Source organism: Littorina saxatilis, linkage group LG2 (genome assembly GCF_037325665.1).
Source record: "Littorina saxatilis isolate snail1 linkage group LG2, US_GU_Lsax_2.0, whole genome shotgun sequence".
Classification (NCBI taxonomy): Eukaryota; Metazoa; Mollusca; class Gastropoda; order Littorinimorpha; family Littorinidae; genus Littorina; species Littorina saxatilis.
The window spans coordinates 102,112,553-102,129,059 of NC_090246.1; the positions used below are offsets into that span (position 1 = coordinate 102,112,553).

A 16,507-nucleotide genomic window follows, 5' to 3' on the forward strand; every position below is an offset into this window, starting at 1 on the left:
ACGCTCACACCATCACACACACACTTATGAAAGAGATGGAACAGCTGATCGAGTGATGACAATGTTGATTGATAAGTATTTTTTGGTGCGGTGAACTTGAGGCAATATTGTTCTATCAATCCATCAATATATTTTACACTTTCACCCCAGAAATGAAGCACGTGTACACATATTGAACAAAAGAACCATTTTAAGCTTCCATTGGTATTGTTTCCTCTTTTTTTTTTTGCAGACATGTTGGCAGGAAGTGAGTGTTTCACCCCACTCTTGCAAGGTAGGTTGATCACTGATGACAAGTTCTGATTGTTTTTCCTTTTTAATATTAAACGGATGACAATCCGTACTCTGCAGATGGATCTAACCGAGATGGATCTAACCGATACACGGAAGCAACATTGGGAACACACTGTTATTCAGTCTGTGAATAGTTCATGTGTGAGGGGTATTACTGCAAGTACGTTCACTAATGTAGAGAAATAATTTTGGACTCAAACTTCAAGTTAAATTGTTTCTGCTGTCACTGTCAGAGCCATCTTTCTGAAGGAACAATATTTTACATGCCACTGGATTGTTGTATATTCCTTATTTTGCAATGACAGGCTCAGCTTTCATTTGATTGTAATGTGTTTCTTATTTGAAGCTTTGTAGTTTGTATCATAAAAGCTCTGTAGAAGTGTTGCACTTGTTTTGCAGACTGCATTAGGCGTGGTAGCTATTGCACCTCCCCCCCCCCCCCCCACCTATTTATCTAACACACCCACCCACACACATACACAGGGTGCTGACAAAGGATCTTTTTCTATTCTCCTTCAGGCCATCGCTTAATTTCTTGCAGACTGAGGAGCAGAGGACGTTTGAGCCGCTCCTAAACCTGAGGCACACAAGCCACAAGGTAAATAAGGTATCAGTATAAAAACAAATGTTTTCACTTTGATTTTTATCGCATCATTTTTTTTTAATTAAACTCTGTAAATTGTGGCAATTACACATTATGCTAATAACATTATTATGAAGATTTTCAACTTATCATTGAAGAAATGAAATCAAGCATTTTTGTTCATTCTGTATTTGATTATTATTTTCCAGTCTTTGGGTTGGCATAGTGGGTGAAATAAGGGTGAGGAGTGTCGGTTGGTGTTATTTTTTCGGTCTTGGTGATGTAATATTTTCCCCACGGTATTCATGGTTATGTTTGACTTTAGTGCAGATTCCAGAACAGCCTCTTAAACTGAAAAGCTACAAGGTCAACAATATAAACAGGTTACTGGTGTCTCAAGCATTGATGTTTTTAAAAAGATTTGCACAGCAATTTATGTGTTTGTAAACAGATAATGAAAATAAAGCATAACAACTTTTATATTTTGTAAGTGGAATTAAATGTTTTCATTTTTTATTTTGAAGTGTTTTTGTATTCAGGTTTTATTGGATGGGTGGGAGGGGGGGGGGGGGTGGTTTTGGTGGTTCTGACTTTTTATGATGTAAGGATTTTTTCCTTAATTAGTTATTTAATTAGTTTATGTAGGGGGGGGGGGGGGGGGGCGTGGGATTTAAAGTGTATTTCTGGCTTTCGGAGAGGTGCTAAATCTGTTAAAATGGAAATGAAATAAAACAATTGGTGGTGAGGGTTATTACAAAAAAAGTAAGGATTATTTCTCATACCTTTTTATTTTTTACCCAAAAATTATGTTACTGAAATTAATCATTAATTTTTAAAGAGGCAGACTGTGAGACAGGTGATGTAATTGAAGTTAGAATATCATGAGATGTTACTTACTTTCTTTACAATATCATCTAATTTGACAGTCCGACACTGAAGACTGCAGACTTCATGGCAGCCACTGACCTGACGATATGACAGCCATGAATTGAATATCAAACGCAGAAGAAGAAAAAGAAGAAGACAGTCTAACAGGAAAATAATTCTGGTATGCTCATAATTTCTATGCCAGTTTGAAAAAAGTCATGAATTGAAGTTTACCCAGGTTAGACATTAGCATGTCGTAATTGTGACAATGAATGTATCCGTAAACGCACCAATAGACTTACTTTGAAAAATTGAAGTCATGCATCGTCAATATGACTACAATCACAAACTGAATAAGGGGAAATCATGTCAATTTGGTGGTCTGGATCATCAGCTGTTGCTCATTCGCTATAATGGTCTACTTGACAAAGCCCGTCTTCATGTGCTTCTTTGTTTCTTTATACCTAGTGTAGACAACATGTAGGCGTTTGCTTATTGTATTGCTGTTGTTTGTTTGTGAGTAAAACTATGGTGTGACCTCAATTGTTTGAAATTTGTTGTGTATGTTCTACTTTGTGTAAGGTGTTTCTCCATGCCCCCAGAAGAACCGACATTATATTAAAACCTTCATACCCTGAAAATACTTGCATACTAGATGTTGTTTCTTATTGTAATGATTGGGGACAGGCAAGCTCTTAAATTGTGCAAGCCATCAGAAAACTGTCAAGTCTGATTTGCTAGAACAAGCGATATTAACACGTTATTAAGATGAATATTTGATTAAATATGTGCAGGAACTACTTCAGCAGATTCATATGGCCAGTCTCACAATGCAAGGAAGGTGAGTAAATTGAATTATGTCTCTCCCACCTGTTCTGTGTTTAGTGTCAGCCGTGATTGCCTGATGAGAATTTGAAAACATGTTGCTAACTAACATGAACCCAACCATGAAACGTGATGTAGGTGAGTAGCCCATCTAGAAAAACGAACCTGTTCTAATTCCGAATTAGAACAGGTTCTTTTTTCTAGATGGGCTACTCACCTACATCACGTTTTATGGTTGGGTTCATGTTAGTTAGCAACATGTTTTCACATAGAAAATGGTGGGCACCTGAACAAATATCTGCACATTACAATGAAGTCTTACTTTTTAATCTGATGATTTAATAACCCCCAAAAACCCAACCAACCAGCACCCCCCCCCCCCCCCCCACCCCCACCCCTCCAAGAAGAAGCTCACATAACTACCAACTACACAATTTCATTACAGAATCAAACAATGGGAAGAATCAGGATTCAGCAGTGCTAGGTCGTTGGGGGGGATAGCTATCACTAGGCACTCAGCAATGAATAGTTGAGGTTTTCACGGACATTAACAAAATCCGGTAACCTACGGACAGTAAATTTCACAGGGAAGGGAACAAGAACGTCAAAAATGGAAAAGTATGTTTTTTCTTTCAAACCATTGATAGAGCTCTGAAGCTTCACACAAGTTTTGCAGAGAGAGCACTCGGCCTCTTCATTTTTGGCACTAAAACATGCGCACACACAAAAAGAAAGTTTTTAAAAAGTGGCACCGATGTATTCTCACACTCACAGCCTTAGAATATTGCAGTTTGTATGTTACCAAATTGAGGCATGATTTTACTCCATACCTGACCAAATCTGCGACAGTCGGGCAAACTTCTTACAAGTCGGATTGGGCCTTCAATCAAATACTCAGAAACCAGCAGCTACTTTAAGTAATACTAGTTTTGTTGTTATTTTTTACAGCTTGTACTGAATGTGTTTTCTTTTATCTCCTCAGAATCGAGTCAGCCAGAGAAAGACCATTGAGAGGGAGAGCGCACAGTAAAGCATATATGGCATGCACTTCGGTGGACCAGTGCCATCATCTTCATAACAAGAGATGCAGATCATATTTTCTTATGTTTAAGTATAGCTGTTAGCAAAAGTATTTGACGATTCTTGGGTACGACTTTCGTGTTTAATCCTATTAGCTTGTGTACAGCCCCAAAATCTGTTTTATTTTGATTTATCATTTATAGTTTGAATTTTTTTTTAATGGAATTAGTCCAAATGTAAATACATCTAAGGTTGCAATATTGTTTTTTTGTATATATACCCTTAAAACTACCTCTTCGTGTAAACAAAATTTAATTGTAAAAAGAAGTGTTTCTTCAAGGGAGATAATTTGAAGCGAATTTTTTTTTAAATCAGTAAAACTGCGTAGTGACATCCTCAATTAAATAAAAAGAATAAGGAATAAAGGTATACACACAGGTTGTACCCATTTTCTTGATTGCACTGCTTTTAAGTAGAAAGCTTTTTTTTCTCAGAATTATTTTACAAATAAAATTCAAGGGAGGCAATTGATATGATAAAAAGGAAGACTTTTTTTTCTTAGAATACTGTACACATTTAGTAAAGTATAATTTACAAGACAAAACACAGGGTTTTTTGGGGTTTTTTCTGTGCCTACTACTTGACAAGAGAACCACGAGATTTTTGTGCAGATTATTTAAAATTTTCTGTACAGTATATTTTACAAAGACAGATCCATACAATATACATAATTTTGTAATAGATGTTTTCAATTTGTAGGTATGTTTTTTTTTTAAATCAACAGTTCGGATAGCCACAACAAGTGTGTATGTCTTGTGATTTGAGAGCTTTAGCACTGGATGCTTAGAATCCTCTTGATCATTTACTTCAGTAGGTAAAGCCACCTTCTCCAAAATCTTCTCTCCTATTCTGTGCTTACTACAGTGGGTTTGACAAGAGAACCACGAGATTTGTTTTTGTACATATGTTGCTTTTATTCTGTACACTTTAATGATTTTATCCTATGTGCACATTTTTTTTAACTGTGTTTTTGTTTTTGTTTTCCTGTATTCAAAGTGTGTATGGAAACCACAACCTGTCACAGCAGTATTATTAATCTGGATCTCCCTGCTAAGAACGTAATTAACAGAACGTGTGCATGTAGCTAAAGAACTTAAAAAGAATTTCTGCTACTTCACTCAAAATACGTCCATCCTCACACTCATATTTTCTTAAAATAATATTTGTTCATACAAACATGTTTGTGAATTATTCAATTTTGCGTAAAATATTCAATTACGATTTCTTTGTGTGTTGCAAAATTATGTAATAAAATTATGCAAGATCAAATTCAAAACAGCAATAAAGCTGCTGACGGCAGAATACCTCTGTTGACTTCTCTATCTGTTGGGTCAAACTATGCCACAGACATGTTTCTTCTAGAAGCTCAATATTACGTGGTACAGTCTGAAAGACAGAACAACGCAATAACCTTTTTTTGTGTAGATTCGATTGACTTTTTCCTGAAATAAAATATTCATGAAGCCGGTTCTGACTGAGTTAATATATTTCTGGAAAGCTGAACAACGCAATGCGTCTGTGACTGGTGAAGAAGCAGAGCTGGAGCTTTTTGTATTGTTTGTCGTTGGTTTTATTACACACGCACTCACATACGGTCAACAAAATGTTGCATGTTCCTGCTTGACAAACAAATGCCTGCATACATGCGTGCACGTACGAACGTACGAACATTCATACCTGTGCAAACAATCTGCCACTTCAAGTTCAACACCCAAACCCCACACATTCCTCCAAAAGGAGTCTGAAGTATAATACTGGCATTTGTGGTATTGAACGAGGACCTCAACTTCCATTGTCTAGTGCATGTGGGTCTCATGTTGTACGTGTGTGAAACCACTTACTTAAAAAAGAAAAAATCTTGTAAGCTTTTCAACAAAAAACGAACAATTATATTCTTGAACAAACTGGTTAGAATGACAGATTTAGGAGAATGCAATGCAAGGAACATCATTATCTAATTCGGTCGATGCTTAGATCTAGAAAAGTACCCACTTATTCCAGTATAATAGAGAGAAAAAATCCAATTGAAAAAGTTCCAGATCTAGACAAGGCAAGCACTAGCAGCAATTTTAGCTAGCAAACTCGAACTTGCCCTGCATTCATGCAAGGTCGAACCACTTTCCCTGCCTAGTGGGGGTTTGGCGAGTAGAGGGCCGGTGCTGGCACACTCGGAGTGAAACGACATGTCACCTACTTCGATAGCTTCTCCGGATTTACGTGTACAAACAGCGTCCGGGTTTACCGCTTCGATTCTAAACCCTATAGTTTCTCATGTTGGTAACAAACTGGCTATTTGTTTATCAGATGTGTCGTTGTTCCACATTAAATGATGCTAGAATGCAAGATCGCAATCATTTGGTTATCAAACCAGGTTGTGTTCTTTTTTTTCATCACCTTTTTCCGCGCAAACAGTTTTGCGCCATTTCTTTTGCGCAGACTGGGCGGGACAGGAAGCGGAAGCGCATCAAAATTTCTGATTGGACAATGATGCCGACGCCCACTTGACCCCCACTACAATGTCAAGGTCGGAAAGTCGTGAATAGGGGTGTGTATAGGATTCGGTCGATGTGTTTGTTTGTTTGTTTGTGTTCGCATATAGATCTCAAGAATGAACGGACCGATCGTCACCAAACTTGGTGAACAGGTTCTATACATTCCTGAGACGGTCCTTACAAAAATTGGGACCAGTCAAACACACGGTTAGGGAGTTATTGGTGGATTAAGATTCTACAAGGACTTATAGAGGGACATATTAATGGTCAAAGGGAAATAACCTTCTCAGTTGGTGGCAGTGAGAATGGTAAGGACGGGGGTGTTTTTCCTACCTCGGAGGAATTTCTTGTTTTCTCTTGTTCTTCTTTTGTGTCTGTCCTGGTTTGCAGCTTCTTTTTTTTTAAAGTATGAGAGGAAGGTCAGCTTGATTTGATCGATGGCTCCTGTGCTGTAAAGGACACACACACACACTCTCTCTCTATTTAATATCATTTCATTCTTTTATTTCTTTGTTTGTTTGTTTGTGTGTTTGTTTCAAACACAGATTGTAAGAAAAGGCTCAGCCTTTAATCTTGTTAAATTGAGTTCAGTTCAGTTCAGTTCATTTCTCTCACGCACACTCTCTGTCCCTTACACACAACAAGAAATTCAAATCCAAACCAAAGAATTCATGGAACAAGTTCATTGACACTCAAGTGAAGATACACACAAACCCTTACTCAACCTGTATTTGGACCCCTAACTTAGCAAGTAGCACTTCAAATGTACAAGATCAAAGTTTCTTCACTTCGAAAATTCCTCACAAAGTTGTCAGTCAAATGTATTCAATCAAAAGTAGCAGCTGAAGTAAAGACGAACATCACAAAGTACAATCAGAAAAAAGAAATACATTATTACACTGAGGTTCACCCAGTCAAATTGATTTCATTCAACATATTGTACAGTTCAAAATGTCAGTATCAAGGCTTGCAGTGTGGCTGTAGACATACACGTTATCTGTACTAAAGCTGTGCAGTACTTGTAATAACGGTTGCAGTAAAAGTAGACCTTTATGTATGTGTGAATTAAGGAGCTGTTCTAATGAGAACAAAATGACAAGACTTAACAAAACTTTTTAAAAATCAAACGTGAAAGGCAGTCCACAAGACATAGTCATACAACATGAATTTAGAAACTTCTGGATTGTTCAAAGGATCGAATCAGAATTTATTCAATGGTTTTACCATTTCAAAAATGAGTAGGCTTCTTTGATCAGTACATGTACTTGCAAACGGAAAAGCCAGATCGGACACAAATCAAGATACCAGTTGAGTCATTCAGTTAATGCCACATTCCAAGTAAGTGCCAAAACTCAGATGGTATTGCATTCTGAAATACATCTCCTTAGCCAACATACAAGTTTTATATGTATCATGTTTTACAGCAGCAAGTATCCATCTGAGAATGCTGGGATCTTTGTTAAATTGTAACTTGTTCAAAAGAAGACAGAGAAGCTAGCTCCCTGAAGCTAGCCCCCTGCAGTATTTATTGCATCAGCGATAAGTTGTAAGACAACATGAGGACTTGGATAAAGGGAAGAAAAGTACATGTCCACTTACCCACATCATAAAATCACATGACAGCGCCTCATGAAAGAACCCTCATAATTATGTATTTAGCCAGATTATATTACAGTCTCCTTCATGTATGTACAAAGAATGATCTTTTGAAATACAAGGTGATCTCCCTCACATTCAACACCAGCTGCTCATTCATACGGTCTTTCAAAATACACACATTAAAACTCAGCCAGTACATGTGATAGAAAACACACACTTCAACAAACAAGTCTACCAAGTCAGCCAAATGAAGAAAGCATGCATCTACATAACAGAAGAACAATTTCAAATGGTGAGGGGATTCAAATTTGCTTGCAACGAAGTGACAAAGATAAGGTAGAGGAAAGCCTCCCAAGTTATAGAACTTCTTTCTTTCCTTTTCTTCTCACTATTACATTTACCCCAGTCAGATTCTGTCAGCAAAATGACAACATTGAAATGCTGAGCTTCTAAAGGGAGAGTAATCTTTATGAGGTGCAATGAAGAAATGTATCGTGTTTAGCTCCCCTGAGAAAAAACTGCATCCAAAAAAGGCCCACAAGACAAACTCTACCTACATGATTAATTTAGAACAAAACCTCACACCATTCCAAATAAGCTATTGTGATCATTCAAGATCCTCAAAAACAAACACACACACACACACACACACAAACAAGGTTAACTAGTCCTTCATTCTATATTGTCAACTACCATTCCTTTCCCCCAGCCCTCCGCTTTCCTGCTAAAACCAGAACAGAATGAAACATTGTTTCAAACACAAAAGTTGACACAATGACACAGTGACACAATGACACAATGACACAGTGACACAGTGACACAATGACACAGTGACACAATGACACAATGACACAGTGACACAGTGACACAATGACACAGTGACACAATGACACAGTGACAACTAAAACAGACAACAGATAATTGCAAGCAGTCAAACAAGTCCCAGGAAGAAAATCTACGGTACACAAATATATAATAACACACTCTTTAAGTGTAGCAATGTAGCATAACTGTCAAGAGTTTTGTCGACTACATGTATTACAACCTGTACAATTCAGCTGGCCCTGATCAGACTGTAAACCTGGCAATGCAGTCTCCTCTATACTCACTCACATTGGTTTTTCAATTACAAAAAAAAAGAAAGAAAAATAAATAAAATAAAAGAAGAACTAAAAGACATGCACATGAAATGTAAAACCATCATGAAGAGTCTGAGCCAAAGCATTGAATCTGTTTCATGTATCATTTCAGATGTTATTGAAATGACAGAAAATAAGACAAACATTGCTAGAACACTGCTGCTGTCAGCAAATAAACACACCTAACTATCATGTTTGATTGGTATTTTGAGGAGTTGCTTGAACGAATACAGCAGAGAGTACGGAGCTTCACAACTGTGTAAAGGCATCATTCTTTGCTAACATTAGCTTACACATTTTCAGCTTTACTGAGCAGACATTTTAAGAATGTGGCAGCATGTTAAAGTATCAATGTGATCTGGAAACCAAGTTTCACTTTTTTCCAGACAAGACTCCATGCAAGTTTGAACACAAAGCTAATGCTGACAAAACACATTAATCTCTGGCGTAGTTACCCTCATACCTTTAATAACTTGCAAGATGTGATAACATACATCAGGGTTACTGACAGTAAAACATGAAAACAGGACCAGTCTATGGAATGATGTGACAAAGTGCTTGAAATAATGTCTCTCAATGTATACAAGGTGCGGTTTTGATGCTGTTTGGCAGTACTTCGTCCCACAAATATCCTCAGAGCTCGGGTTTTGCTTTGGTACATTTTAAGGGTGATCTCGCTGTCTGAATGTTAGTTTTGTAGCCCAAATGATCCATCCACGACCAATCAACCACACCTTCGCTTGTATAACCCCCCAAATATAATTTCCTTCCCCTTGTTTTTTCTTCCTCCAACTTTTCATCACAATTAAAATCAGTAAATCAGTTTTCTATTCAAACAAAAACTGTTGGAAAAATCAAGCAATGAAAGAAGCAATTCAAAATTCAACAATTTACACAAAAATCACTGTTTTGTCCAATTTTTACATCTCAGCGACTATGCAATCCATGAACATTCAACTCCAAACGTGTCGGCCACAAATCTCCAACCTCATATGTCATAAACAATAAACAAGTAAACCTCTTGACCTCTGACCTTTCCCATCACAAACAACAGGTGAGCAGCAGACACAACTACCATTCACACAATCTTACTTCCACTCAAAACTGTGAGGACGAAGCGAACAGAAACAGGCGTTGCGTCTGCGCCTTGTGTTCACGCTGCTCTTGACTTTCAACCACTCCCAGTTATAAGCAAACAGTTGAGCAGACATACCCACAACTTCCACACTCTCACTTCCACTCAGAACAGTTAGGACGAAGCAGCAGAGACGGGTGTGGCATCTGCACCTTGCGTTCCCGCCGCGTTATCAGCCACCTGGGTAGGAGGAGGGAGTCCCGAGTTCATCTGCAGCGGGGGGGCACTAGGGTCTGCCCCGGGGAGGGAGAAGGAGGGAGGGAGGCCGCCCGTGGTCAGATTGTTGAGGGGGGAGCTGCTGCTCATCAGAGCAGGATCCATGTGAGTCTGGCCGGACAGCGGTGAAGAGAAGTTGGGAAGTGGAGACGGTGCTGACATACCTACAGGTAGGGGGCTGGCTCCTGCAACAAAGGAGGAGAGAGATGTGTGAAGTAACAAAGGTGTAGGTCTTATCAATAGCAACGCATGGCTTTTCTGTCGAGTGTCTTGTGCGACAGGACTCTTTCCTGAAAGTTGAAAGACAGCTCTCCTGAACACAGGAATTAGAGAGTACCTGTGATCAAATCTAGGATTAATCAACTGCTTTCAGAAGTCTGCCATTAGCAGATGCCTATTCGAGAAACATAAAGAAACATAGTGAAACACATAAAACAGAAAAAAAACCATGGTAAAAAAAGTCTTCATATGTCATGAATCACATTCTGAAAGAAAGAAACAGTTGCTGTGACAGTGTACATTGATTGACAATATTATCTAAAAGTACTATTCTTAAACTTAGAGTCACACATTTTCATTACAAAACCCAGTAGACAAAAACTTCAAATAATATGGCAAATTCTTCTTCCATACATTAGCTGCTTCTCAATATTTGAAAAAAAGTGACAAAGGATAGTCCTTTGCCCACTAACTTCACAATAATAACATTGCACTTGTTTCTTTTACTTCAATAATGATTCAATGCAACACCATTTACAAAACTAACAACCAAAAACAACAACGACAACAATGATGTATACAAAAGTTAAATCATACATGTAACAGTCACAGAACAATGGACTGTATATGAATGTAATAGCCGTTATGATAATACAGTGACATGTCATGTTTAATCACAGACCTACCAGTTGTCATGCTGTCCAAGAACTTAGAATAATGAATGTTGCCCTTGTCACCCGTTAAGTAACCACTGCTGGCTTTCATCAGGTCTTCTACTGTTGGCCAAAACATTCAACTCGTCAAAAACATGGTCAAATCTAACCAAGATTACACAGGTTTTGTTCTTCACTTCCCGGATGTAGAGTACACTTGCTCAAATAAAACTGGATTAGAATGAGTGAGCTCAGAAGACAGAATTCAATGATTTTAAATTTAACTTAACTAATGTGATTTGATTTTGTTCCCCCCCTCCCCTTCAAAACATTTTGGGGGGCAAATGTCCAGCATGAGTCATTTCGTAAGACCTACAATTCAGCTTTCTGTACACAAGTACATGAAACCAAAACAAAACTAGCTGAAAGGATAACACGAAGCAGAAACACTTCTGCGTTAACACATTAACAGTGGTAATATCGTTTCATGTTTGTTGACAAATCTGGGATAAAACTTTGCTTTTGTACACAAATAGCTATCTGTCTTTCTTACAATAAATTCACACTGTCAAAAATGACGATTAAAAAAAGCATTAACAACAACACTTTTAGAACAAGTAAAAGCATGAGTAAATAATTTCAGAGTTAACATGTTCAGCAAGAACTTAGAATGTAAAAAAAAAGAAGTGCAAAAAGCATAAAGCCTTCTAAAAATGACGCATAAGTTCCAGCAGAAGTAAGAACCTCAGGCACAAGTCACCATGTGGCCAGTCGTACCAATCTAGAGAAAATAATACATGTACATGTCCTGAAATATTCATATCGAAATATGAAAAGACAAGAAACCTGTTCATTAGGAAGGCTGCACAAATTCTTAGCTTAGTTACATACACACCATCTGCTTCTAGCATCAAAGAGAAATAATAATAATAACAGAACAAAAGCCATGCACAGTAAGAGTTTCAAAGACAGAATCAATGACGTAAAGAAGGCTTGGAACCCCTGAAAGCAGGGTATGGCTGCCTAAATGGCCGGGTAAAACCGGTCATACACCTAAAAACCCACTTGTGCAAAAAACACGAGTGTTTGTGGGAGTTTCAGCTCATGAACGCAGAAGAAGAAGAAGAAGGCTTGGCAAAAAAAACAGTGTTTGAGCCTGATGTAACAGTACAGTCAACCTCTATTGGCTTTTAACTAAAGGCATTCAAAGCAACCAGTCATATCAAACACACATAGAATGCTTTTATCTCAGATTGTTTTCAAGTACTGCATTATCATGTACAGAGAAATATACATTTCAAGCTAGCATAGACTTCAGAGCTTGTAAAGATAAATACATTCAGTTTTTCAACCTTGTAGTCTTTTAATGTTAAAAGCATACACACCACTACAAAAGATAATTTTTTATATATATTAAAGGCACAGTAAGCCTCCCGTAAACCATCACAGATACTGTCAGGCTTTTACACACAGTACAAACACCCTTCCATTTGAACGCTCACCAAACGGGAACATCCTAGGTGCCCTACGTAAAGAGCGAGCAATTTTCAAAGAATTTATTTTTGCGTGGTTTATCTTACCCCTGAGCCATCGTGAACCCGTGTGATCCAGTTTCCCTTTTTCACAATGTAGTCGTCAGTTAGTACTTTGAATGCGACTCGATGTGAGCTTATCTGCAATAGCACGTTATTATGTACCTCTGACTATGCGCGAAACAAACGGCTGTGGTTCACAAGAACTCTAGCGATGGCTTTTGACTGTTCAGAGGAACTGGCAATGCCTATAAACCGTCGTCTGCTACGAGAACCACGACCTTGCGTGACCCTGCTTCCGGGCTTTTTTTTCTCAAACTTTCAAAACTTCGAATTGTACTGATCTTGTCTTGATGAAAAAAGAATTCTTTTATGATTTAAGAATGATTGTGTAACAAGCTGTCAATTTATTATTTAGATTTTAAAAGTTAGGTCTAGCGCCAAAACGCATCACGGTCTGATTGTCTCTGAGGAATCGGCGCAAAATTAATTCTTTAAAAATTGCTCGCTCTTTACGTAGGGCATCTAGGATGTTCCCGTTTGGTGAGCGTTCAAATGGAAGGGTGTTTGTACTGTGTGTAAAAGCCTGACAGTATCTGTGATGGTTTACGGGAGGCTTACTGTGCCTTTAAGATACATGTTGCAAAAATAAACCAGAAATAATGTGAATCAAGAGGAACCATCACATAAACAGAAGTTAAAAAAATATATAAATAAACAGAGCGCATAGAAAGTAAAAAAATATGTCCAGTATTCAAGATGAAAGAACAAAATCCGTGCGCGATACATGTGAGAGTCCAGTAGCATCTACTAAGCCCTCCAGTCTACCCTCACCCTTCACCCCCGCATCAAGGGCGGCAGAGTAATACGGGTTCCCCTTGTCGCCAGTCACTGGCTGTGACTTGGCTTTCATGGGCGGTTGTGATGCTGTCTGCGGACTTGACGTCGCTTTCACCATCGGTGAAGCTCCTGTCAGCTGACTTGCCGAAGCTTTCATCATTGGCTCAGCTGCCGTGGGTGAGCTAGCTGACGCTTTCATCACTGACTCTTATGATCAGACACACCCATCAGAGAGAATGAATCCTCAAAAAACACATCCAATGCAGTTTCTTATTTGTAAAACTGCTGCTATATATATGCGCTTGCAGTTGCACACATTTTTCTAAGAAAAGTGTAATTCATATGGGCAGTGACAAAGGAGAGATAGGAAATATTCAGATACACAAATACCGATAGGAGTACCACGATGATCAAAACACAGCCCACCTGATCAATTAAAGTTTGAGTGGCTTATAATATAACAAAAATGTCCAGTCCTCATCAAAAGACAGACCAACCCATACATCAAAATAAAACACATTGTGTGGTGAACATTTGAAACTCACACATAGTGACTTCGTTCAAGCATTAACCACTACAGACCAACCATCCCTGTCAACCTACCATGTGCAGTGCTGTCCAAGAACTTAGAATAATGGACGTTGCCCTTGTCTCCTGTTATGTAACCACCACTTGCTTTCATCAGGTCTTCAACTGCAGGTCAAAACATTACTCAACTTGTCAACATGTCACACTGACTTCCACCCACAGGTACACCCTAATGTCAATCACCAGCTATATGACCAATTGTGGCTTATTTCATCAGATCCTGTTGTGTTTGTTCAATAATACTACTTAACTGTCAACAGGTCACACCGACTTCCACCCACAGGTACACCCTAATGTCAATCACCAGCTATATGACCAATTGTGGCTTATTTCATCAGATCCTGTTGTGTTTGTTCAATAATACTACTTAACTGTCAACAGGTCACACTGACTTCCACCCACAGGTACACCCTAATGTCAATCACCAGCTATATGACCAATTGTGGCTTATTTCATCAGATCCTGTTGTGTTTGTTCAATAATACTACTTAACTGTCAACAGGTCACACTGACTTCCACCCACAGGTACACCCTAATGTCAATCACCAGCTATATGACCAATTGTGGCTTATTTCATCAGATCCTGTTGTGTTTGTTCAATAATACTACTTAACTGTCAAAAGCAACGTAAACAATTCAAACCAAAATGATACAAGTCTGACCGTTTCTCTTCCTGACTTTGAGGATGAAGGGATTGAACAATTCAATAACAAAAATCTCAACATGAGTATTGGGAGTTCAATGAGTTTTCAGGTAAATACATGACTACCTACCCCCCACCTCCATTTAACAACCACAACAAAATATTATTAAAAAAAAAAATGTCCACAAGCAGTTATGTGATACATGCTTCAATTTAGCCTTTCTTCAGTAAACAATACAAAAATAGAGTGCATCAAAAGGAAACATTAAAAATAAAGCGGACGAGCACCTGGACGAGCACCTGGGCAAACATATTATGTTAAACAAAGATGATATCATTTCTTCTTTATTGTGGACAAATTGGTGATAACATTAATTTTGAAAAGACCTTTCTTTCTTTCTTTATTTATTTGGTGTTTAACGTCGTTTTCAACCGTTCAAGGTTATATCGCGACGGGGAAAGGGGGGAGATCGAATAGAGCCACTTGTTAATTGTTTCTTGTTCACAAAAGCACTAATCAAAAAATTGCTCCAGGGGCTTGCAACGTAGTACAATATATGACCTTACTGGGAGAATGCAAGTTTCCAGTACAAAGGACTTAACATTTCTTACATACTTTGAAAAGACCTAATGACAGTGCATCAGCAACCGCCAAGGTTCAAAATTACTTCCTGTGCATGCTGACTTTACAATTAACGCTGTCAAAAAATGATAATAAAAACAGAATCAAAATGATTGCACTTTTGAACAAGTAAAAGCATGAGTATGTTACTGCAGAGTGAAAACGTTCAGCAAGAATGAAAAAGATAATTGTCCAAAACATACTGCCTATCATAAATCAAGCAAAACTAAAAAAGCTTTTTTTTTAAAAACAAAACAAAAATGTTACAGCTAATCGCAGAAGTAAACACCTCAGACAGAAGTGACCATTTATTGCCAATCATACCAATCAAAAGGAAGCAATCAATATATGCACTGAAATATTGACATCTACAGAGATATGAAAAGAGTCAAGCCTCTGTAGTAAGGTTGCAAAGTAAAAACAAATTTAGCTTAGCTTAGCTTAGCTGCACAAAAGACACAACAAGCTTCTAGCACCGAGCCAGAAGAAGAAAAATTGCCATGCAAAGTACATTAGTTTTCAAGGCAAATTAATCATTAATGCTTGTGAAAAATCATGTTAACTTTTGGCTACAAAACACAGAAACAGTGAAGACAGTCAACATGGACTGAAGACAGTCAACATGGACTGAAGACAGTCAACATGGACTGAAGACAGTCAACACGGACTGAAGACAGTCAACACGGACTGAAGACAGTCAACATGGACTGAAGACAGTCAACACGGACTGAAGACAGTCAACATGGACTGAAGACAGTCAACATGGACTGAAGACAGTCAACATGGACTGAAGACAGTCAACATGGACTGAAGACAGTCAACACGGACTGAAGACAGTCAACATGGACTGAAGACAGTCAACATGGACTGAAGACAGTCAACATGGACTGAAGACAGTCAACATGGACTGAAGACAGTCAACATGGACTGAAGACAGTCAACACGGACTGAAGACAGTCAACACGGACTGAAGACAGTCAACATGGACTGAAGACAGTCAACATGGACTGAAGACAGTCAACATGGACTGAAGACAGTCAACATGGACTGAAGACAGTCAACACGGACTGAAGACAGTCAACACGGACTGAAGACAGTCAACATGGACTGAAGACAGTCAACACGGACTGAAGACAGTCAACACGGACTGAAGACAGTCAACACGGACTGAAGACAGTCA

General features: G+C 38.3%; 1 protein-coding gene and 1 long non-coding RNA gene across 6 annotated transcripts in view; one reads left to right on the plus strand and one right to left on the minus strand.

The window, feature by feature from the left end:
- Positions 1 to 25: 25 nt before the first annotated feature.
- LOC138960377 (uncharacterized) lies at positions 26 to 3,928 on the plus strand. Its single transcript, XR_011453953.1, has 5 exons — positions 26 to 274; positions 814 to 892; positions 1,804 to 1,925; positions 2,539 to 2,585; positions 3,552 to 3,928. It is a non-coding gene; the product is annotated as an uncharacterized lncRNA (long non-coding RNA).
- A 2,881-nt stretch (positions 3,929 to 6,809) lies between these two features.
- Positions 6,810 to 16,507, minus strand: part of LOC138960373 (Golgi reassembly-stacking protein 2-like) — a 33,382-nt gene continuing 23,684 nt past the window's right edge. For 2 of the 5 annotated variants that reach the window (XM_070332269.1, XM_070332267.1), the window contains 4 exons: positions 14,078 to 14,167; positions 13,469 to 13,681; positions 11,136 to 11,225; positions 6,810 to 10,415 (listed from right to left, as the gene is read on the minus strand). In XM_070332269.1, the coding sequence (XP_070188370.1) occupies positions 10,129 to 10,415; positions 11,136 to 11,225; positions 13,469 to 13,681; positions 14,078 to 14,167 (680 nt within the window). In that variant the 3' untranslated portion in view covers positions 6,810 to 10,128. The remainder of the gene's footprint in view (positions 10,416 to 11,135; positions 11,226 to 13,468; positions 13,682 to 14,077; positions 14,168 to 16,507) is intronic. The other 3 variants (XM_070332268.1, XM_070332271.1, XM_070332270.1) reach the window with 3 other exon arrangements.